General features: G+C 49.7%; 1 protein-coding gene across 1 annotated transcript; it reads right to left on the reverse strand.

The window, feature by feature from the left end:
* Positions 1-131: 131 nt before the first annotated feature.
* LOC139233712 (synaptotagmin-9-like) lies at positions 132-24,259 on the reverse strand. Its single transcript, XM_070864125.1, has 5 exons — positions 24,241-24,259; positions 23,158-24,053; positions 4,834-5,002; positions 1,847-2,013; positions 132-342 (listed from the first exon to the last, which is right to left on the reverse strand). Exons 1-5 carry the CDS (start codon positions 24,257-24,259, stop codon positions 193-195), a joined length of 1,401 nt encoding a protein of 466 aa, XP_070720226.1. The 3' UTR covers positions 132-192.
* Position 24,260: the final 1 nt, after the last annotated feature.

Consider the following 24,260-nt stretch of genomic DNA (forward strand, 5'->3'; position numbering starts at 1 on the left):
GCTCTTGAGGTGGGCCTGGGGCCGACAGAAGGGAAAGGGTGACATCTGGGACCGCTTACTTTGCCCCTGCAACACCAAACTGCTAATGGACAATGGGTACATTTTATTACATTTCACTGAACAGGTCAGGGGCGGAGGGTGAGGGAATGAGGGGGGTGGGGGGGAATACAGAATGAATGTGTGTGCGGGTGTCTAGAAAGTGTCCGGTTGGATGGTGTGCCACCTGGCCGATTCCACATGACCCCGACTGGTCATCTCCTTCCAGTGCATCCTTCCCGTCTCTGAAGCCTCTGCACCAATCAGCACACGGCCAAGGACATAGCTTCGGGTGTAAATGCGTCCCTATAAATCGAAAAGAGATTGGCATAGAGTGACACATACTCAATCCATCTTTCACTCCCCTTCAAAACTCTCAAAAAGCTCGACACCATCCAGGACAAAGCAGCCCGCTTGATCAACACGCTACCCACCACCTTCAACATTCACTCCCTCCACCATCGGCGCACCGTGGCTGCAGTGTGCACCATCTACAAGATGCACTGCAGCAACTCGCCAAGGCTTCTTCGGCAGCACCTCCCAAACCGGCGGCCTCTACCACCTAGAAGGACAAGGGCAGCAGGCGCATGGGAACATCACCACCTCCACGTTCCCCTCCCAGTCACACACCATCCTGACTTGGAAATATATCGGCCGTTCCTTCATCGTCGTCAGAACCCTGGAACTCCCTCCCTAACAGCACTGTGGGAGCACCTTCACCACACGGACTGCAGCGGTTCAAGGCGGCGGCTCACCACCACCTTCTCAAGGGACATTTGGGGATGGGCAACAAATAAAAACAGCAAATGTTGGCAATCCCAGAAATGCTGGCCTTGCCAGCGATGCCCACATCCCAGGAACTAATTTTTTTTTTAAAAAGGGGGCTGAGACTGTTAATTATCAGATCCAGAAATGGTCTACGTTGGGGAATAAAGAATAGCACCGAACGCTCTCCCATGGGGAATGGAGGCTAATGCCTCCCTTCCGCAGCTATGTCTGTGTCCGGGTTCCCGGGAGAGGGAGCACGCGGTGTGAGGCTCTACGCTTGAGGCCTTCCGCAACCAGTGGGCACCGCAGAGACTAGACGGCGTAAGAGGAATAAAGTTATAATTTTAAATGTTTAATTATAATTTGAATTTATAGTTTATTTTTACTTTACCAAAGTACACGAATCACTGAAAGTTAACATGCGGGTACAGCAAGCTATTAAAAAGGCAAATGGTACGTTGGCCTTTATTACAAGAGAATTTGAGTATAAGAGTGAATACATCTTACTGCAATTATATAGGGCCCTGGTGAGACCACACCTGGAATACTGTGTGCAGTTTTGGTCTCCTTACTTAAGGAAGGATATACTTGCCTTAGAGGGAGTGCAACGAAGGTTCACCAGACTGATTCCTGGGATGGCGGGGAGGGGGGGGGGGGATTGTCCTATGAGGAGAGATTGAGTAGACTAGGCCGATATTCTCCAGAAAAGAACCAAAGGCGACACGCAGCGAGTGGTTAGGATCTGGAATGCGCGGCCTAAAAGGGAGGTGGAGGCAGACTCAATCGTGGCTTTCAAAAGGGAGTTGGATAAATACCTGAAGGAAAAAAAAATTGCAGGGCTACGGGGAAAGGGCCGGGGAGTGGGACTGGCTGAGGTGCTCTTGCAGAGAGCCGGCACGGGCTCGACGGGCCGAATGGCCTCCTTCTGTGCTGTAACCGTTCTATTTTTTCACCTCTATCCAATCTTGGCGGAGTATGGCCTAACATTGGCCTTTACTTTGTTGCAACTGATGGGTTAGATAGACAGCGATCGTGCCCTTACCTGCATGATTATAAACTCCAAAGAGAGCTGCAGACTTTCGATGTCCCCCGGGGGAACGTCAAAGAGAAACGGCGCGTTCCACACCGGATTGTAGCCACTGGACGTTTTGGTTTCCTTGGTTGAAAGGACTTTGCCATCTTGGGAAAGATTTATAATGACGTAATGATCTACGCAGAAGCATAAAAAGATGACTCATTAAATGATTACCTCCTCAGGAAATCAACGGGATGAGCCCTCCCCCACCACCAATGGTAGCGTTGGTTCTTTTGCTGCAACGTTTGGTGTTGAGAACATCGAGACCAGCAATGGTCCCAGGTTCAATTCCTGGCTCTGCCTTCATTCAGCTGGTCCCCGGCAGGACACAGAGGTAGGGACGCCACAATTATCCTCAGCACTCCAGTGTTACGGTCAATCAATCGCCGAGGGGCGTGCAGGCTTGGGGGATGGACCTGCCGTCTGCTGTGATCCACAGCCCCCGTGGTCAATTGCCTGCCGACACTCCCAGAACGAGTGTTGATCACGCGCACGAGGTACCAGAGGATGATCAGTGCTCGTGCAATTAAGAACATAAGAAATAGGAGCAGGTGTAGGCCATACGGCCCCCCGAGCCTGCTCCGCCATTCAATGAGATCACGGCTGATCATCGACCTCAACACTTTCCCGCCCGATCCCCATATCCCTGGATTCCCCTACAGTCCAAAAATCTATCGATCTCACCCTTGAATATATTCAGTGGCTCAGCATCCAGGGCTCTCTGAGTGAAGAAATTCCTCCTCATCTCTGTATTGAATGGCCAACCCCTTATCCTGAGTCTGTGCCCCCTGGTTCTAGATTCTCCCTCCAATTGACCCCCAACGAGGAGTCAACGCCTTCAGTAGGGTAGGATGAAAATCAGCAGAGGTTTGGAAAGCAAACACTCTGCATTTGAACTTTTGCATACAACGGCCTCTTGTGCATCCCTGATTTTAATCGCCCCACCACTGGCGGCCGTGCCTTCAGCTGACTAGGCCCTAAACTCTGAAATTCCCTCCCTAAACCTCACTGCCTCTCTCTCCCCCTTTAAATCCCTCCTTAAAACCTACCTCTCCGACCAAGCTTTTAGTCACCTGTCCCAATATCTCCTTATGTGGCTCGGTGTCAAGTTTTGTTGGATGACAATCGTGTGAAGCGCCTTGGGATGTTTTACTATGTTAAAGGCGCTATATAAATGGAAGTTGTTGTGCTCCATACTGCAGAGAAGTAGTGTGCCTTTGTTACCTCTCGGCCTGACTGTTTCAACGCACTCTTGACTGGCCCCCCACATCCTACCTTCCATGAGCTTGAGGTCATCCAAAACTCTGCTGCCCCGTGTCCTAACTCGCACCAAGTCGCGCTCACCCATCACCCCCTGTGCTCGCTGCCCCTTGTCCTAACTCGCACCTAGTCCCACTCACCCATCACCCCCTGTGCTCGCTGCCCCGTGTCCTAACTCGCACCCAGTCCCACTCACTCATCACCCCCTGTGCTTGCTGCCCCGTGTCCTAACTCGCACCGAGTCCCGCTCACCCATCACCCCCTGTGCTCGCTGCCCCGTGTCCTAACTCGCACCGAGTCCCGCTCACCCATCATCCCCTGTGCTCGCTGCCCCGTGTCCTAACTCGCACCCAGTCCCACTCACCCATCACCCCCTGTGCTTGCTGCCCCGTGTCCTAATTCGCACCGAGTCCTGCTCACCCATCATCCCCTGTGCTCGCTGCCCCGTGTCCTAACTCGCACCAAGTCCCACTCACCCATCAACCCCTGTGCTTGCTGCCCCGTGTCCTAACTCGCACCGAGTCCTGCTCACCCATCATCCCCTGTGCTCGCTGCCCCGTGTCCTAACTCGCACCGAGTCCTGCTCACTCATCATCCCCTGTGCTCGCTGCCCCGTGTCCTAACTCGCACCAAGTCCCACTCACCCATCACCCCCTGTGCTTGCTGCCCCATGTCCTAACTCGCAGCGAGTCCCACTCACCCATCACCCCCTGTGCTCGTTGACCTACATTGGCTTCCGGTTAAGCAATGTCTCGATTTTAAGTTTTAAATGTGATGTACCCCAGGGCGTTTCACTACATTAAAGGCTGGATTTTCTGCCTGTTGCTGCCTCTGTTTTCACCCCGGAGGGGGTGGCAATGGCGGCGGGGAGCTCTAACGGGCGGGTGGCCAGATTCCAGCACCCTGCTGGTGTTTGCGGGTCCGTTTTCGGTGGGGCGTGGGGCATTACCGCCCGGGAGCGGCGAGCCGGTGTGCAATGCCCCCTGGTTGCGACTCTGGATCGATTTTTAGCTGCCACCCCAACCCGTCGCGCTATGTAGCACCCCCTGCTGGGAACGCCTGTGAAAGTGGGCGGTCCGAGATGTAGCGGCCACAGTGAGGCAAGTACATCCACCTCGGGTCAGTGTGATTGTTATTTTACTTGATTTTTTGCGATTTATGTTACGATGGCGTGAGTTATTAATTGGGAATATTTTTGGTGGGTTTTTTTCAGGTTTTCTTTCTCCCCAGGCCTCTCTCGGGGCGCTCGGAGGCCGGCTGTTTAGCTCGGGATTTTCGCATACTCAGCCGGCCTAGCGCCCTTAGAGTGGTGTACAATGCCTCCCTTAGCGCCCCGCCCCACACGCAGGGCCCAGCTGACGAATTTTGCTGACTGAGGCGCAAACTGTTCCCGGGCGCAAACTTTACCGCCCCGAAATCAGCAACGCCGAAAAAGGCACTATACAAATGTTGCTACAGGAGCCAGATTGAATTTTGCTCCTTCATCAGCTTTTTACCCCTCCAGTTTTTTTTATTCAAGCAGCATTTCTGAGTGCTAGCAACCAATCCCAAAACACGACTTTGAAATAGCTTCCTATTCGGTGTACCGAGACCAGGAAGATCGGCATGCACCCTGAACATGTGTCGGGCGAGCACTGCTTTGTGCCGGCGGTAAGGGTCGCTCCCCGCGGTTGATTCTCCCGGCGGTGCCTCACCTGGTGAGCCTGGCATGCGGGTCAGCCGGCCCAGGGTCTCGGCCTTTCGAACCATGACCTTGATTCGGTTGGCCAGGGTCTGATACTGCAGCAAGACAAAGAGCTGGCCCAGCAACTTGGGTTGTGCTGCGCTGCTTGAAGGATGGGCCACGTCTTGGGAGCTGAGGCACTGAAAATAACGCAAGGTGGTTTAGTCACAGAGTCACAGAATCAGAGAAATTTACAGCACAAAAGGAGGCCATTTCGACCCATCGTTTCCACGCCGGCCGACAAAGATCTACCCAGCCTAATCTCACTTTCCAGTTCCAGGTCCGTAGCCCTGTAGGTTACAAGTGCACATCCAAGTACTTTTTAAATGTGGTGAGGGTTTCTGCCTCTACCACCCTTTCAGGCCGTGAGTTCCAGACCCCCACCACCCTCTGGGTGGAGAAATTTCCCCTCAAATCCCCTCTAAACCTTCTACCAATTACTTTAAATCTATGCCCCTCTGGCTATTGACCCCTCTTCTAAGGGAAATAGGTCCTTCCTATCCACTCCTTCTACACCTTAATAAGGTCTCCCCTCAGCCTCTGCTCCAAAGAAACATACAGCACAGAAGGAGGCCATTCGGCCCATCGTGCCTGTGCCAGCTCTTTGAAAGAGCCGTCATCCTTAGTCTATACCCCCTGCTTTTTTGTCCGTAACACTGTCAGCTCCTCATCCTTTGATTTATGTTACAGCTTCCATCACCTTTTCAGGTCGAGGGTTCCCAATCAGGTCAACTCTCCAAGTGAAAATATTTCTCCTCACCACCTCCCCTCTAGATCTTTTCCCAATGATTTTTGAATCTCTGATCTCTGGTTATTGACCCAGTCGCCCGAGCGAATATATTTTCCCTCTCCACTCTATCAAAAACTCTCTCACCATCTTCAACACTTCTCTTGGGTCACATTTTAACCTCCTCTGTTCCAAGGAGAACAGTGCTAGCTTCTCCAACCTCTCCTCATGTAATGTTTACAGCTCACAGGTTTGTAGAGCTGTAAAGCACACCATCTTGCCGTCCGGAGGAGGCGGGGGTCCCCAATGGAGTGCTCTCCACGCGGGAGTCCCCCCTCTATTTATTGGGGACTTGGCCTGGAGGGTGTTGCACGGAGCAGTCCTGTGCAATCGGTTTTTAAGTCGATTCACGGACTCCCAGGCCGCCTGTAATTTCTGCGGTCGAGAGGAGTCCGTGTTTCATGTGTAGAAACATAGAAACATAGAAAATAGGTGCAGGAGTAGGCCATTCGGCCCTTCGAGCCTGCACCACCATTCAATATGATCATGGCTGATCATTCACCTCAGCACCACTTTCCTGCTTTCTCTCCATACCCCTTGATCCCTTTATCCGTAAGGGCCATATCTAACTCCCTCTTGAATATATCCAATGAACTGGCATCAACAACTCTCTGCAGTAGGGAATTCCACAGGTTCACAATTCTCTGAGTGAAGAAGTTTCTCCTCATTTCAGTCCTAAATGGCTTACCCCTTATCCTTAGACTATGCCCCCTGGTTCTGGACTTCCCCAACTTCGGGAACATTCTTCCTGCATCTAACCTGTCCAGTCCCATCAGAATTTTATATGTTTCTATGAGATCCCCTCTCATCCTTCTAAACTCCAGTGAATACAGGCCCAGTCGATCCAGTCTCTCCTCATATGTCAGTCCTGCCATCCCGGCAATCAGTCTGGTGAACCTTCACTGCACTCCCTCAATATCAAGAACGTCCTTCCTCAGATTAGGAGACCAAAACTGAACACAATATTCCAGGTGAGGCCTCACCAAGGCCCTGTACAACTGCAGTAAGACCTCCCTGCTCCTATACTCAAATCCCCTCGCTATGTAGGCCAACATACCATTCGCCTTCTTCACCGCCTGCTGAAATGCATGCCAACCTTCAATGACTGATGCACCATGACACCCCGGTCTCGCTGCACCTCCCCTTTTCCTAATCTGCCACCATTCAGATAATAATCTGTCTTCGTGTTTTTGCCACCAAAGTGGATAACCTCACATTTATCCACATTATACTGCATCTGCCACGCGTTTGCCCACTCACCTAACCTGTCTAAATCATCCTGCAGCCTTTTAGCGACCTCCTCACAGCTCACACCACCACCCAGCTTAGTGTCATCTGCAAACTTGGAGATATTACACTCAATTCCCTCATCCAAATCATTAATGTATATTGTAAAGAGCTGGGGTCCCAGCACTGAGCCCTGTGGTACCCCACTAGTCACTGCCTGCCATTCTGAAAAGGGCCCGTTTATCCCGACTCTCTGCTTCCTGTCTGCCAACCAGTTCTCTATCCACGTCAGTACATTACCCCCAATACCATGCGCTTTGATTTTGCACACCAATCTCTTGTGTGGTTCCTTGTCAAAAGCCTTTTGAAAGTCCAAATACACCACATCCACTGGTTTTCCCTTGTCCACTCTACCAGTTACATCCTCAAAAAATTCTAGAAGATTTGTCAAGCAGGATTTCCCTTTCATAAATCCATGCTGACTTGGACTGATCCCATCACTGCTTTCCAAATATGCTGCTATTTCATCTTTAATATTTATTCCAACATTTTCCCCATTACTGATGTCAGGCTAACCGGTCTATAATTACCCGTTTTCTCTCTCCCTCCTTTCTTAAAAAGTGGGGTTACATTAGCTACCCTCCAGTCCATAGGAACCAATCCAGAGTCGATCGACTGTTGGAAAATGATCACCAATGCATCCGCTATTTCTAGGGCTACCTCCTTAAGTTCTGTGGGATGCAGACTATCAGGCCCCAGGGATTTATCGGCCTTCAATCCCATCAATTTCCCTAATACAATTTCCCGCCTAATAAGGATTTCCTTCAGTTCCTCCTTCTCACTAGAACCTTGGTTCCCTAGTATTTCCGGAAGGTTATTTGTGTCTTCCTTCGTGAAGACCGAACCAAAGTATTTGTTTAACTGGTTCACCATTTCTTTGTTCCCCATTATAAATACACCTGAATCTGACTGCAAGGGACCTACATTTGTTTTCACTAATCTTTTTCTCTTCACATATCTATAGAAGCTTTTGCAGTCAGTTTTTATGTTTCCAGCAAGCTTCCTCTCATACTCTATTTTCTCCTCCTAATTAAACCCTTGGTCGTCCTCTGCTGTATTACAAAATTCTCCCAGTCCTCAGGTTTGCTGCTTTTTCTGGCCAATTTATATGCCTCTTCCTTGGATTTAACACTATCCTTAATTTCCCTTGTTAGCCACGGTTGAGCCACCTCCCCCATTTTATTTTTACTCCAGACAGGGATGTACAATTGTTGAAGTTCATCCATGTGATCTTTAAATGTTTGCCATTGCCTATCCACCGTCAACCCTTTAATGTATCATTCGCCAGTCTAATCTAGCCAATTCACGTCTCATACCATCGAAGTTACCTTTCCTTAAGTTCAGGACCCTAGTCTCTGAATTAACTGTGTCACTCTCCATCTTAATAAAGAATTCTACCATATTATAGTCACTCTTCCCCAAGGGGCCTCGCACAACAAGATTGCTAATTAATCCTTTCTGATTACACATCACCCAGTCTAGGATAGCCAGCCCTCTAGTTGGTTCCTCGACATATTGGTCTAAAAAAAACATCCCTAATATACTCCAGGAAATCCTCCTCCACCGCATTGCTACCAGTTTGGTTAGCCCAATCAATATGTAGATTAAAGTCGCCCATGATAACTGCTGTACCTTTATTGCACACATCCCGAATTTCTTGTTTGATGCTGTCCCCAACCTCACTACTACTGTTTGTGGTCTGTACACAACTCCACTAGCATTTTCTGCCCTTTTGTATTCCGTAGCTCCACCCATACCGATTCCACATCATCCAAGCCAATATCCTTCCTTACAATTGCATTAATTTCCTCTTTAACCAGCAACACCACCCCGCCTCCATTTCCTCTCTGTCTATCCTTCCTAGATGTTGAATACCTCTGGATGTTGAGTTCCCAGCCTTGGTCACCCTGGAGCCATGTCTCCGTGATGCCAATTACATCATACCCGTTAACTGCTATCTGCGCAGTTAATTCGTCCACCTTATTCCGAATACTCCTCACATTGAGGCACAGAGCCTTCAGGCTTGTCTTTTTCATACATTTTTCCCCTTTAGAATTTTGCTCTAATGTGGCCCTTTTTGCTTTTTGCCTTGGGTTTCTCTGCCCTCCACTTTTACTTTTCTTCTTTCTATTTTTTACTGCTGCCCCCATTCTACTTCCCTCTGTCTCCCTGCATTGGTTCCCATCCCCCTGCCATATTAGTTTAACCCCTCCCCGGTAGCACTAGCAAACACTCCCCCGAGGACATTGGTTCCGGTCCTGCCCAGGTGCAGACTGTCTGGTTTGTACTGGTCCCACCTCCCCCAGAACCAGTTCCAATGTCCCAGGAATTTGAATCCCTCCCTTTTGCACCACTCCTCAAGCCACGTATTCATCTGAGCTATCCTGCGATTCCTACTCTGACTAGCACGTGGCACTGGTAGCAATTCTGAGATTACTACTTTTGAGGTCCTACTTTTTAAATTTAGCTCCTACCTCCCTAAATTCGTCTTGTAGGACCTCATCCCATTTTTTACCTATATCGTTGGTACCTATATGCACCACGACAACTGGCTGTTTACCCTCCCTCTTCAAAATGTCCTGCACCCGCTCTGAGACATCTTTGACCCTTGCACCAGAAAGGCAACATACCAGTCTCGGTTGTGGCTGCAGCAACGCCTATCTATTCCCCTTACAATAGAATTCCGTATCACGATAGCTCTCCCACTCTTTTTCCTGTCCTCCTGTGCAGCAGAGCCACCCACAGTGCCATGAACTTGGCAGCTGCTGCCCTCCCCTGATGAGTCATCCCCCTCAACAGTACCCAAAGCAGTGTATCTGTTTTGCAGGAGGATGACCACAGGGGACCCCTGCACTACCTTCCTTCGACTGCTCTTCCTATTGGTCATCCATTCCCTATCTGTCTGTGTAACCTTTACCTGCGGTAAGGCCAACTCACTAAATGTGCTATTCACGGCATCCTCAGCATCGCGGATGCTCCATAGTAAATCCACCCGCAGTTCCAGTGCCGCAATGCGGTCTGTCAGGTGCTGCAGGCGGATGCACTTCCCGCTCATGTAGTCGTCAGGGACACTGGAAGCGTCCCTGACTTCCCACAGCACAGGAGGAGCATAACACGTGCCCGAACTCTCCTGCCATGACTTAACACTTAGATTAACTTAATTTGGCACAACAATGCGAGAGTGTGTGAGGTTGCAGCCCCCATTCTATTATTTGAAGGGGCTGTTCCTTAAATTCTGGTTGCCCTTCAGCCCCACACTGATCTTTGGGCACCCGTGCAGAGGGGAGCGGGCAGAGTCGGAAGGCCTCCTCGTAGGACTGCTCCTGGGCCTGGCCAAGGGGGCCATTAACCGGACCAGGCAGCGGGCGGTCGAGGGGGTCATTCAGCCCGACTGCCTGCCTCTCTTCCACGGTTACATCCGAGCCAGGGTATCCCTGGAGATGGAGTACGCGGTGTCTACTGGTACGCTCGCGGCCTTCCCCGAGTGGTGGGCGCCGGAGGGACTGGAGTGCATCATCTCCCCCGGCAACCAAATTTTAATTTGATTAAATAATGTAAAAAGTTTAATTGGTTTAATTTGTCAGTTTTAGTGTCCCTTTTAAGGGGGACACTTGGATTATAGCATTCATTTAAAATAGTTGTAGAGCTGTTGAGTTGGGAGTGGCTTAGCCAGTCACGTGATGTTCACAAGACTCAATAAAACCCTGGCCAGTTGGGTTCAGGGGATCCACGATGAGGCAGGTGGTTGTGAGCCTGGTGGATGAACTGGTAATGTGTAGTGTGATTGTTAAACCTTTTGCTAATATAACAACTCGTTCTTAATAGCAATGTGTTGCTATGAATTCTTAAGCAAAGAACCCATGAAGCGAATATATTATAACAGTAGAAACTCATCCATGGTAACGTCCTGAAACACCTCCTCTGTACCCTTTCTAAGGTCATGACATCTTTCCTGAAGTAGAATCCTTTATCGAATAATTGAAATGGCAGCACGTTACAGAGAGTATTGTGGTTCCAGTGTGCAGCCTCTACAGGACGCACTGCAGCAACTCGCCAAGGCCTCTCCAACAGCGCCTCCCAAACCTGCTGCCTCCACCGCCTAGACGGACAAGGGCAGCGGGTGCACGGGAACCCGTTCCGGTCTGGGTCGTGACTGTCAGCGCTTGCCCCCGCACGAAGTGCGTTGGATCGGTCTCAGTCCAGAACCCAGAGGGTCTGAATCCACAGCTCAAATAAACCCATCAGCACCTCGTAATGCTCAGCCTCCGCGACCACGGGATGTGAAGTTACCCACTTTGTTAGGAAAAACATAAGGACAAAGTATTATTTAAATGGTGATGGCTTGGGAAGTATCGATGTACAGAGGGACCTGGGTGTCCTTGTACACCAGTCATTGAAAGCAAACATGTAGGTGCAGCAAGCAGTTAGGACGGCAAATGGTATGATGGCCTTCATTGCAAAAGGATTTGAGTACAGGAGCAAGGATGTCTTCCTAGAAAGAGTTATACAGGGCCTTGGTGAGACAGCGCCTGGAGTATTGTGTGCAGTTTTGGTCTCCTTACCTAAGAAAGGATATACTTGCCATAGAGGGAGTGCAGCGAAGGTTCACCAGACTGATTCCTGGGATGGCAGGACTGTCGTATGAAGAGAGATTGGGTCGACTAGGCCTGTATTCACTCGAGTTCAGAAGAATGAGAGGGGATCTCATTGAAACGTATAAAATTCTGACTGGGTTGGATAGACTGGATGCAGGGAGGATGTTTCCCCGGGGCTGGGAAGTCTAGAACAAGGGGTCACAGTCTCAGGATATGGGGTAGGAAATTTAGGACTGAGATCAGGAGAAATGTTTTGACTCAGAGGATGGTGAGTGAACCTGTGGAATTCTCTACCACAGAAGGCTGTGGAGGCCAAGTCACTGAATGTATTTAAGAGGGAGACAGATAGTTTTCTAGAAACAAAAGGCATCAAGGGGTATGGGGAAAAAGCGGGAATATGGTGTTGAGATAGAGGATCAGCCACGATCATATTGAATGGCGGTGCAGGCTCGAAGGGCCGAATGGCCCACTACTGCTCCTGTTTTCTATGTTTCTATGACAGATGTTGGAAATGGAAAAACAAAACTGCACGACTTGTCTGTCTGAGGTTGGCACTTTGGAGTGGAGTGCGGGTAACTTCATTCTTTATCGAACCTTTGCCGCATCCAGTGCTGGGAGGACTCGAGACAGACACAGGGCGCTGGAAAGCCAATGGGTGGCATTGCTCCTCACTTTGGTGACATTAACACAAAAAAAGACAAGGTAAATGACCATTCAAATGCGACGAGACAGATTTGGAAAATAACCAGCCCCCTAGTGTGAGCAAAGTGCGTCACAGATAACAATAAATGTTTCTTGTTATCAACTCACTGCTGTCTGGCATGACTCAGGCCTATTGATAACAGATCGTGTGCGTGCTTTCTAAAAATAACCAGGCACTGGCTAATAATTTATGTATATTCGCAATTATGAAATATTTACATTAACTGATGCACACAGGGGCACGTTACTGTCATGGAGTGACACCAAGCATGGGAAAAGAGTGGGCTTAAATTATCATTAAATAGTTGCTTACCGATACACCCACACTATCAAGGGTATCTGACAAGCACATAACTTGCAGGAAATTGCATCTGATGCACAATCTGTGCAGAACTCAACTTGTTTCCAAATCCCTCCATCTCTATCGCTCCAAACTCCTCTAGCCCCCCTCCGAGATATCTGCGTCCCTCCAATTCTGGCCTCTTGCGCAGCCTCGATTTTAATCGCTCCACCGTTGGTGCGCGTGGCTTCAGCTGCCACAGCCCTACGCTCTGGAATTCCCTCCCTAAGCCCCTCCACCTCGCTACCTGTGATATCTTTAGAAGTGGAGGCCCCGACCTGCGAGAGACCAGCAGCGGCAGGTCGGGGCCATAAAAGGAGAGGCGCGTGTCGACCATGAGCAGCGTGGCGGCATGGCACGGCAAGGTACAGCGCGAGCTGGTGCAGGTGGGCACCGGCAGCGGAGAGGACAACCAGATTGGATGTCATCAAGGTCCAGGTCGCTGATTGGAGCGTTGGTAGGTACAGCAGGAGCGGCGAGGTCGGGGCGAAGGAGCGGCGAGAGTTCGTCGAGGGATGTGATCGGGGCCCAGGAGAGGTGTGAGTTCGGGGGCCCAGAAGAGGCGAGGGCCCAGGGGCAGCACGGGTCCAGCCCACACTGTGCGATATGTGCGCGCACTAGGTCCGTGCAGCAGAGCTGGTCTCCAGTCGTCCTGGTTAATCCTTGCCACTGGACCAAGACCTCGCTCTGTCAAGCCCCGTGTGGTGGCTGGTGTGCAACGGCCACCCCACGTTAAAACAATCCACGCACAGGCATCTTCCACCCTTCAGGATATAGTTCAGGACCTGGAATATTAGGTCCTTCATTGAAACACCTGTGAACTCATCCTTTTTTTGGCGTGGAAACAAGTCATCCACGCTTCGAGGGACCGCCTATGATGATGGAGACACCGCTACACAAGCACACACACTGCAAGATGGCTCCGAACAAGAACTGTGATCACATGACCTTGCCACATGACCTTTTATTGTTATCACATGAGTAGTCCACTAGGTGGAGCTCTAACACTTTCCTCCTTTAAACTCACCTCTTTGACTAGGGTTTTGGATCCCTGTTCTAGTATCTCTTTATGTGGTTTAGTGTCAAATTTTGTCAGATCACGCTCCTGTGAAGCACCTTGGGACATTGTACTACATTAAGGCACTGTATAAATGCAAGTTCTTGTTGTAAAATAGATCGGATGGATTTCATGAATTAGTGCTCCAGACGCAGAACTTGATAATAATATTCCCAGATGGAAATCATACGGATTACGCTGACCCCCACCCCCGTGTCCAAATTCCCTAAGTGCGCTCTGCACTGGGAATGCTAATTCCCAAAACCCATCCCACAATCTGAAGACGATAGGGCTGATTCCCCACCCGAGCAGTGGTGCAGCCCGGTCCCTTTAAAATGGATGGAAAACTCGGGCCTGGGACCTCCCGATCTCCCAATCAGCACTTCCTTCAAAGGCCCTCTCCTTGCTGGGCTCGTCCAACCGGGGACTCAGCCCTTATATTTATCCAGCGAGGCTGATCATCTTGCAACTGTCTTCTCTCTAAGATCCGCTCTTGTAGTTTTTGCTCCTTTGTTGTATCATTGCTTTGTTTCTTGTGTTTGCAGTATCAGCAGAGGCTCATGTCTGAGTACTCCAACGGATTGACTTTCATGATAGAAGCACTGAATCAATCAGAATCATTGAATCATACAAATTTGCGGCACAGAAGGAGGCCATTCGGCCCACCGTGTCCGTGCCGGCCGAAGAAGAGCCTAATCCCACTTTCCAGCTCTTGGTTCGTTGCCTTGCAGTGTACACAACTTCAAGTGCACATCCAAATAACTTGTAAATGGGGTGAGGGTTTCTGCCTCTGCCATCCTTTGAGGCAGCGAGTTCCAGACCCCCCACCACCCTCTGGGTGAGAAAAGTTCTCCTCAACACCCCTCTAACCTTCCTACCTTCCTCCTTCGTACTTCATTGGCTGTAAAGCGCTTTGAGACGTCCGGTGGTCGTGAAAGGCGCTATTTAAATGCAAGTCTTTCTTTCTTTTTTATTTTACCAATTACTTTAAAACTATGCCCCCAGTTATCGATTTCTCTGCTAACAGAAAGAAAAAAGAAAAACTTGCATTTATATAGCGCCTTTCACAGCCACCATACGTCTCAAAGCGCTTTACAGACAATGAAGTACTTTTGGAGTGTAGTCACTGTTGTAATGCAGGAAAATGCGGCAGCCAATTTGTACACAAGCAAGCTCCCACAAACAGTGATGTGATAATGACCAGATAATCCTTTTTTGTGATATTGGTTGAGGGATAACTCCTGCTCTTTTTCAAAATAGTGCCATGGGATCTTTTACGTCCACTTGAGAAAGCAGACGGGGCCTCAGTTTAACGTCTCATCTGAAAGACGGCACCTCTGACAGTGCAGCACTCCCTCAGCACTGCACTGGGAGTGTCAGCCTTGATTATGTGCTCAAGTTCCTGGAGTAGGATTTGAACCCACAACCTCCTAACTCAGAGGTGAGAGTGCTATCCACTGAGCCACAGCTAACACAGGGAAGTACAGCCTTCCTATCCACTCTATCTGGTTCCCTTATAATTTTATACACCTCAATCAAGTCTCCCTTCTGTTCCAAAGAAAACAACCTCACCCTATCCAATCTGCTCAATTAGCGAGCAGGATAAACCGATAACACTCTCTTTACAGTCACCTTGAGGTCTCCTGCTCCAAGTTGCACAGGCTGCTCCAGCAAACACACAAAACAAGAGAGGTAAGTCGGATCTTATCTCCGTAACACCAGCCAGCAGCTTCCTGGAGCTGTAGCTACCAGCACTGCCTCAGCCCTGCCTGCTCCCCAGACCATCCACCCTCTCCCAGCCTTGGCCCTTGGCTGACTCTTTGCTTCCTGACGTATCTCAAACCCCGACCTTCCACTCACTCCATTACCTCTAACAATTCCCAGAGAAATTTATCAAAAAAAAAGTCAAAATATATCTAAAGCAGGTTTCTAAAATTAGAATTGGGGCGTTCCTCGTTATCTGCAAGGTTATTGGGGGCCAAAATTGCCCCTTTTTATAGCCCTGTTAGCGCCTCCCGGGGAGTGCTAACAGGGCGCGATGGCGTTTTCACCCGGGGGAGGACACTACCGCCTCCCGTGGAATTGCCCGGTAGGTTTGGGGGGGGGGTGTAGTCATGGCAGCGCCGTGCTCTGCCATTAGCGCCCAGGACCACCGGCACAACCGGCGGTGACGTCATCGCCAAGCAGGCCGACCCCTCATTGCCCCATGCCGACCTCTTTGCATCTCGCGGGGGGGGGGGGTAAAGTGCCCCGTGGTCCGCGCGGTTGGCGGACACCCGCTGCTGGAGCGGGAGGCCTTTAGCGCCCCGGGCCGCCATCTTTATTTTTCAGCCGACACTTTGGGTCGGCCCGGGCAGTGACGGCCCTCGCGTTGTGCAGCCCGGCCTTCCGTTTTGGGTTCCGGGTCCACTGTCCCGCTCGATCGCGTCTCCTGATGGCCCAGTAGCGGCCACCAAAGGCCCCGCAGAGAGCGCAGAGGCCCGCCCCTTTAATGGAAGGGGAGGAGGCATTGTAGTGCATATATGGAGCATCCCCGTAGCGCTGGCCTCCTCTGCGGGGTGCGGGACACAGCGCCACGCGACTGCGCCCCGCGAAGGAAGGGAAGCACCGGAGACAGTTTGAGGGGCAGTTCTGCGTCGGCGGGGCGCGGTGTCCAGGCCGGGCGCAGGAAGGTTAGCGCCCGCAATCGGGGCGAGGGGCAATTTCTCGTCCAGTTGGGTTGAGTTGGAAGATCTCCCGAGTTCCGTGCAAATCAGAAACGACAGTCTTGAACGTGTTGCAGGCTATCTCACCGTCCTCCAGCCCTTTGGTTCAAACTCAAAGTCATTGAAAAAGGGGATGGCCACGCAAGTCCGACTGCTTGATTTGCTAACGAGCAATCAGATTCACAAAAATAGAGAATATTCAAAGTAAACTAATCGCAACATCAGTCAATTGCAATTAACACAAATCACCAAAGCAATTGTTTTGCCATAGGCACACATCACTGAAATGAAACGGTGCAGATTAACACTTTTGAGCGGTTTGTGAACTGCCAAAAGTTATTTTTCTTATTCAGGGCTTGTCAAAAACGTATTTGCAATCACAACATCAGCTGCTGTGTTATTGCTGGGTTAAAATATATTGGCTAAGATCATGCGTAACTGACCGGACAGGGGAGTAACCATGACCCCAAAGTGGTTCTCCCTGGATCAGGAAGGTGGTTCTCCTATGCTTTTTGGAAATAGGTGGTGGGTGGGGTGGATTGACCCATCCACCTCCACGGCACGAACCTGGTATTGCAGTACTTTCAGGAATGGTGCTTAGGCTCTAGGCCTTTTGGCTAAGAGCATTGGCACAGAGTGATCCTTGATGTGTGCAAGGTGACCTCTGGCGTTTGTGATTTGACAAAGAATTGGAAAGATTGGCTACAAATAAATAAATAAAATAAATTTAAAAAAAAAATAGATTTCCAAACATAAGAACATAAGAAATAGGAGCAGGAGTAGGCCATACGGCCCCTCGTGCCTGCTCCACATTCATTAAGATCATGGCTGATCTGATCTTGGGCTCAGCTCCACTTCCCTGCCCGCTCCCCATAACCCTTTACCCCCTTGTCGCTCAAAAATCTGCCTTAAATATATTCAATGACCCAGCCTTCACAGCTCTCTGGGGCAGAGAATTCCACAGATTTACAACCCTCTGAGAGAAGAAATTCCTCCTCATCTCAGTTTTAAATGGGCGGCCCCTTATTCTAAGACTTTGTCCCCTAGTTTTAGTTTCCCCTATGAGTGGAAATATCCTCTCTGCATCCACCTTGTCGAGCCCCCTTATTATCTTATAAGTTTCAATAAGATCACTTCTCATTCTTCTGAATTCAATGTGTATAGGCCCAACCTACTCAACCTATCCTCATAAGTCAACCCCCTCATCTCCGGAATCAACCTCGGGAACCTTCTCTGAACAGCCTCCAATGCAAGTATATCCTTTCTTAAATACGGAGACCAAAACAGGATGCAGTACTCCAGGTTTGGCCTCACCAATAGCCTGTACAGTTGTAGCAGGACTTCTCCACTTTTATACTCTATCCCCCTTGCAATAAAGGCATTGATATTAATTGACAAATTGTTCAACTCGTTTTTAACATTTGATGTGTCAGCCGTGGCTAGTGGGTAGCATCTCAACTACTGAGTTAGAAGGTTGTGGGTTCAAGTCCCACTCCAGGGTCATGAGCAAAAAATCTAGGCCAACACACCCAGTGCAGTGCTGAGGGAGTGCTGCACTGTCGGAGGTGCCGTCTTTTGGATGAGACGTTAAAAACCGAGGCCCCGTTTGCTCTCTCAGACGGATGTAAAACATTCTGCAGCACTATTTCGAAGAAGAACAGGGGCATTATCCCCGGGGCCCTGGACAATATTTGTCCCTCAAGCAACATCACTAAAAAAAAAACAGATGATCTGGTCATTATCACATTGCTGTTTGTGGGAGCTTGCTGTGCGCAAATTGGCTGCCGCGCTGCCTACATTACAGCAGTGAAGCGCATTGGAATGTCCTGAGATGGTGAAAGTTGCTGTATAAGTGCAAGTCTTTCTTTATATTGTATAAGTTACGTTATTAGCAGAAGCAGTAATACAGACTCTATATTAAAAATGAAATAATAGGAAAGTGGACTTAATGGTGCAGGGTTAGTTAAGGGTTCACCTCTGAAACTCAGGTTTGAATCCAGTCCAGGCTGATGGAATGAACATTTGTCTTTCTGTCTCGTTATCTCACTCTCTCATTCTCTTTCTCGCTTTTCCTCCGTCTCGCTCTACCTCACTCGAGCACTCAGTTTGAAGGCAAAATGAGCGTGAGGCCGCCTAAGTTGTGATGTATTTACGGTTAAAGCATAAAATTTATTCGTCGATTTCAGTCTGGCTCAAAACAAAAGGGGCTGCATTGCTGTGGCGCCTTCCACGACCTCGAAGCGTTTCACAGCCGACGGAGTCATTGTGAAGTGTCGCCAGTGTGACTACAGTGCGGTAAGGTTACACAGATGGGAACGTTATTGTGTAATGCTGACACTGGGGAAGTTAAGTAGAAGAGTGTTCTATTCCATGGGGCTAAAATTCCCCACCTTGAAGAGCGGAAAATACTTTGTCGCAACGAAACCTTACAGGAGGCATAGTTTCGCCTCGGCACAATGGAACGTTCCATTCCAGATCCCAGGGGTGAAAGGACAGTGTTTTGCTTCTTGTGGTACCACCCTATACCTGGATCTCCATTACATCCCTTCTCTGCATAACAAACGTGTCTCTCCCCAGGCGGCCTCTGACCAACAGTGCAAACAAGAAAGCAAGCAAAAGCAAATATCATTAAATCCATTGATATCTGATTGTACAATAGACCGGCTTATAATCTAGAAATGACTGTTGGTGATATAGGTACATCAGCTCTCGGTGTATTCATTCTGATATTGCTTTGCCTATTACTTTAACAAAAGGTGTTAGCCCGTTACAACAACAACTTGTATTTGTATAGCGCCTTTAATGTAGTCAAACGTTCTCGAGGCGCTTCACAGGAGCGTTATCAAACAAAATTCGACACCGAGCCACATAAGGAGAAATTAGAGCACACTTGGTCAAAGAGGTAGGTTTTAAGGAGCGTCTTAAAGGGGGAAAGAGAGTGAGAGAGGCGGAGAGGTTTAGGCAGGGAGTTCCAGAGCTTAGGACCTTGGCAGCTGAAGGCACGGCCACCAATGGTTGAGCGATTATAATTATTATGATGCTCAAGAGACCAGAATTAGAGGAGTGACGATATCTTGGGGGGGGGGGGGGTGGGGGGTTGCGAGGTTGAAAGAGATAGAAACATAGAAAATAGGTGCAGGAGTAGCCATTCGGCCCTTCGAGCCTGATTACAGAGATAGGGAGGGGACGAGGCCATGGAGGGATTTAATCTTAAATGGGCTCTGTTAAGAGAATTGTATATGTAGGCGTTCATCTACAATTCTCGCAAACGGCAATTTCTATGTGAATGTAAAGTTGAAAATAACAACCGAGTTTATGTAGTCTAGCCGATAGAGCTGTAGAGGAACCTTGGAGTGTATGTCCACAGATCCTTAAAGTTAGCAGGACAGGTCGATAAGGTAGTTAAAAAGGCATACGCAATACTTTCCTTTATTAGCCGAGGCACAGAATGCAAGAGCAGGGAGATAATGCTAGAACTGTATACAGCACTAGTCAGGCCACACTTGAGTACTGCGTACAGTTCTGGTCACCACATTACAGGAAAGATGTGATTGTACTAGAGAGGGTCCAGAGGAGATTTACAAGGATGTTGCCTGGACTGGAAAATGTTTAGCTATGAGGAAAGATTGGATAGTTATGAGGAAGTATGGGGTTGTTATCTTTGGAACAAAGGAGGCTGAGGGGAGATTGAGGTGTATACAATTGAGGTGTATACAATTATGAGGTGCCTAGATAGAGTGGATAGGAAGGACCTGTTTCCCTTAGCAGAGGGATCATTAACCAGGGGGGCATAGATTTAAAGTAGTTGGTAGAAGGATTAGAGGGGAGATGAGGAAAAGAAATGTCACTCAGAGGTGGTGGGGGTCTGGAACTCACTGCCTGAAAGGGTGGTAGAGGCAGAAACCCTGACCACATTTAAAAAGTACCTGGATGTGCCCTTAAAGAGCTGTGACCTACGGGGCTACGGACCTAGTGCTGGAATGTGGGATTAGGCTGGGTAGCTCTTTTTGACCGGCACAGACGCGATGGGCCGAATGGCCTCCTTCTGTGTCGTAATTTTCTCTGGTTCTACAGCATTGCTCTCCACATCTGTGCTTGGACAATATGTGATCAGGAGAGGGGGAATTAGCATCCTCTCTACATCCAACTACATGGGGGTTCCTTTGCCAACCCAGACCAGAGCGGACTATCAAACGCAATGACAATGGACAGGCACCCAATATAATTAAAACCCCACGGCAAGGAACAACCACAGTCTACTTAATATTGAGCTCTGTGAAGACCAAGTCGATGTGGCTTCCCTTGGTCAAATTCACAGCTGGATATATAGAGATTGATGTTGAACTAAGATCACCTCAATCTCTTACAGAAGGAAACCATGGATTTCTATAGCTCCTTTCACGACCACCGTACATCTCAAAGCGCTTTACAACCAATGAAGTACTGTCACTGTAGTAATGTGGGAAATGCAGCAGTCAACTTGTGCACAGCAAGCTCCCACAAACAGTAATGTGACAATGATCAGATAATCTGTTTTTTTGTTATATAGATTGAGGGATAAATATTGGCCCAGGACACCGGGGAGAACTCCCCTGCTCTTCTTCGAAATAGTGCCATGGGATCTTTTATGTCAACTTGAGAGGGCAGACGGAGCCTCGGTTAAACGTCTTAGCCGAAAGACAGCACCTCCAACAGTGCAGTGCTCCCTCAGCACTGCACTGGGAGTGTCAGCCTAGTCTTTGTGCTCAAGTCCCTGGAGTGGGACTTGAACCCACAACCTTCTGACCCAGAGGTGAGGGTGCTGCCCACTGAGCCCCAGCCCGGGGAATTCAGGGTAGATTGATCTCCTGGACTAATTTTGTTTGCCGAGATGGGTCGGAGAGAAATTTCCCAGATTTTTTTTCCCCTCCAAATTGGCCTGGGTTTTTAAAATGTGTTTTTTTTTTGCCTCTCCCAAGAGATCACATGGTTTCGTGTGGGGTGGAGTGTCTATGTTGGGATACCCAAGGTGTCGCAATTGTGTGGGACTGGCTCGATGGACCAGAGGGTCTTTACCCGTCCGTCATTGTTGATATGTTCGCCATCTGCCTGTTCGGGTGGGTGTTAAAGATCCCAGCCAAATGCCCCTCCCTCAACCAACAAAGCAGATTAACTGGTCATTCATCTCATGCTGGTCCATGGGATGTTAGTGCTGTGCAATGGGCTGCTGCATAACCACAATCGCCGCACTTCAAAGCAAGTCATTGAGATGTTTCGATGCGATAAGGCGCGGCATAAATGTGAATATAATTATCTTCATTAAAAGCCTACTAACGTCATATTTGGGATTCTGAATGGATTGCTACAATGAGCAAACATTGGAACAAGATGTCAGACTTAAATAAATATTAACTTGGTAAAATGCTGTGACCTTGACATTGTTATGGTGGGTAGAGCACGTGTGAAGGGCTCGGAAACTCCCAGTTTTGTTGAAGGATTGCCCCCAAAACTGCTAGCCCTTTACAGATACTGATGGCCTCGCCCCTCCCTATCTCTGTAATCTCCTCCAGCCCCTAAACCCCCCCGAGATGTCTGCGCTCCTCGAATTCTGCCCTCTTGAGCATCCCTGATTATAATCGCTCAATCATTGGTGGCCATGCCTTCTGCTGCCTGGGCCCCAAGCTCTGGAACTCCCTCCCTAAACCTCTCCGCCTCTCTACCTCTCTTTCCTCCTTCAAGTCGCTTCTTAAAACCTACCTCTTTGACCAAGCTTTTGGTCACATAGAAACATAGGAATTTACAGCGCAGAAGGAGGCCATTTCGGCCCATCGTGTCCGCGTCGGCCGACAAAGAGCCGCACGGCCCTCGGTCAGCAGCCCTGAAGGTTACATATAAACCTATGAACAATGAACAATGGCGGAAAGGTAAAGAGCACCCAGCCCAACCAGTCCGCCCCACACAACTGCGACACCCCTTACACCAAAACATTCTACACTCGCCCCATCCAGAGCCCTGTGATAGGGCAGGTAATGTTTATCTCTACTAGGCTCCTGCCTTTAGTCTACTCACGGAACATCTACTTTGCATCGAATCCGAATGTTAATTACTGACATTGGGTGCCTGAAATGAATGTGTTCCAGTATTAATATCCCTCACCCTGTGTATTTCCAGCATTTTCAAGGTTCTTTTACATAGGATACACGGCACAGAAACAGGCCATTCGGCCCAACCAGTCCATGCCGACATTTCTGCACCACTCGAGCCTCCTCCCGTTTTTCCTCATCTATTCCCTTCTCCCTCATATGCTTCTCTAGCCTCCCCTTAAATGCAACGATACTATTCGCTTCAACCACTCCTGTGCATAAGAACATAAGAAATAGGAGCAGGTGTAGGCCAATTGGCCCCTCGAGTCTGCTCTGCCATTCAATAAGATCATGGTTGGTCTGATCTACATCAACTCCACTTTCCCGCACTATCTCCATCTCCCTTGATTCCCTTAATCTTCAAAAATCTATCGACCTCGGTCTTGAATATACTCAACTGTCCTCCACAGCCCTCTGGGGCAGAGAATTTCAAAGATTCACCACCCTCTGAGTGAAGAAGTTTCTCCTTATCTCAGTCCTAAATGGCCGACACCTTATTCTGAGACTGTGTGACCCCCATGGTTCTAGACTCGAAAGCCAGAGGAAACATCCTCCCTGCATCTACCCTGTCAAGCCCTCTGGGTGTATACAGCCTGTCAGTCTAGGCCGGATGAGAGCACAGGCGAATTAAGTGATCGACTCCACCTCCCTTGCTCCCCGACCCGAGACGTTTAACATTTAACCCGCGCAGTCAGCTTACTTTTTTGAGCTTTGTCTTGGTGGTGGTCAGTTCCCTCGCGTAGGTTGAGGGGACGTCCAGCTTCCAGTCTCCCTGCTCACAGGCGAAGAGCACCTCGCCGATGAAAGTGTCTTTGAGATTGTGGAACTCCTTGGCGTAGGTGGCGAAGCGGAGCTTGAAGCACTTGATCTCCTCCAGGGTGTAGCCCGAGAACTGGAAGCTCTCGTGGAACTCGGGGTTCAGGCTCTTGCGGCGCACGCCGGTAAGCTGGGGCTCGGCGAACTTGGGCAGGAGGTAGACCTTCACGTACGAGTCGCAGCCGGCGCCGAACTTCTTGGGCAGGTTGGAGACCCCGACGACGGCCACCGTCAGGGTGACCTGGTAGGCCGAGTAGAAGAGCGTGAAGTGCAGCACGGGCCTGGGCTTGGGCCGGGCCCCCGAGAGGTCGTCGGGCAGGGTCCGGGAGTGGCCCATGGCGGGGCCCGCGGCCTTGCACGCCGCGCTCCTGAACGTCCCGCCCTCGGTGTAGAGCGAGCAGTCGCCCGAAACGGTGCAGCGCCGTTCCAGGATCCTCTGGGTCTTGCTGGCCTTCTGGATGAGTGGGATGAATGGCAGGGACGGCCGGCCATGCGGGCCTAGCTTGTACTGGGCGTCGGGCTCAAGGCCGGCCGGGCTGCCGATGACACACGGGGGGTAGTCCAGCACCGACCCTTCCACCTCTTCGTACTGCTGCTTGACCGGTGTGCTGGTATTCCCCGGCAAGGTGGGACTGGGGTCCATTATGATGCGCTCCGACGCCTGGTCTTTGCCATTGGGGTAATTGCGCTGTTTCCCTTTCCGCCAGCAGATGGCGCAGCCAATGATCAGACAGAAGCAGAGGAAGGCCAGACCCGCTCCCAGGAGGACCTGCAGATGCACTGGACCAAGACACAGATGTTAATGCACCACATAGCACCCTTCACAGGAGCAGAGGCCTCCCAATCGCTCGGCCATTATGGGTTCTTTGCTTAAGAATTCATAGCAACACATTACTGTTAAGAACTAGTTGGTTTATTAGCAAAGGTTTAACAATCACACGACACATTACCAGTTCGTCCACTCGGCTCCCAACTGCATACCTCATC

This window comes from Pristiophorus japonicus, chromosome 21, assembly GCF_044704955.1.
Source record: "Pristiophorus japonicus isolate sPriJap1 chromosome 21, sPriJap1.hap1, whole genome shotgun sequence".
Lineage (NCBI taxonomy): Eukaryota > Metazoa > Chordata > Chondrichthyes > Pristiophoridae > Pristiophorus > Pristiophorus japonicus.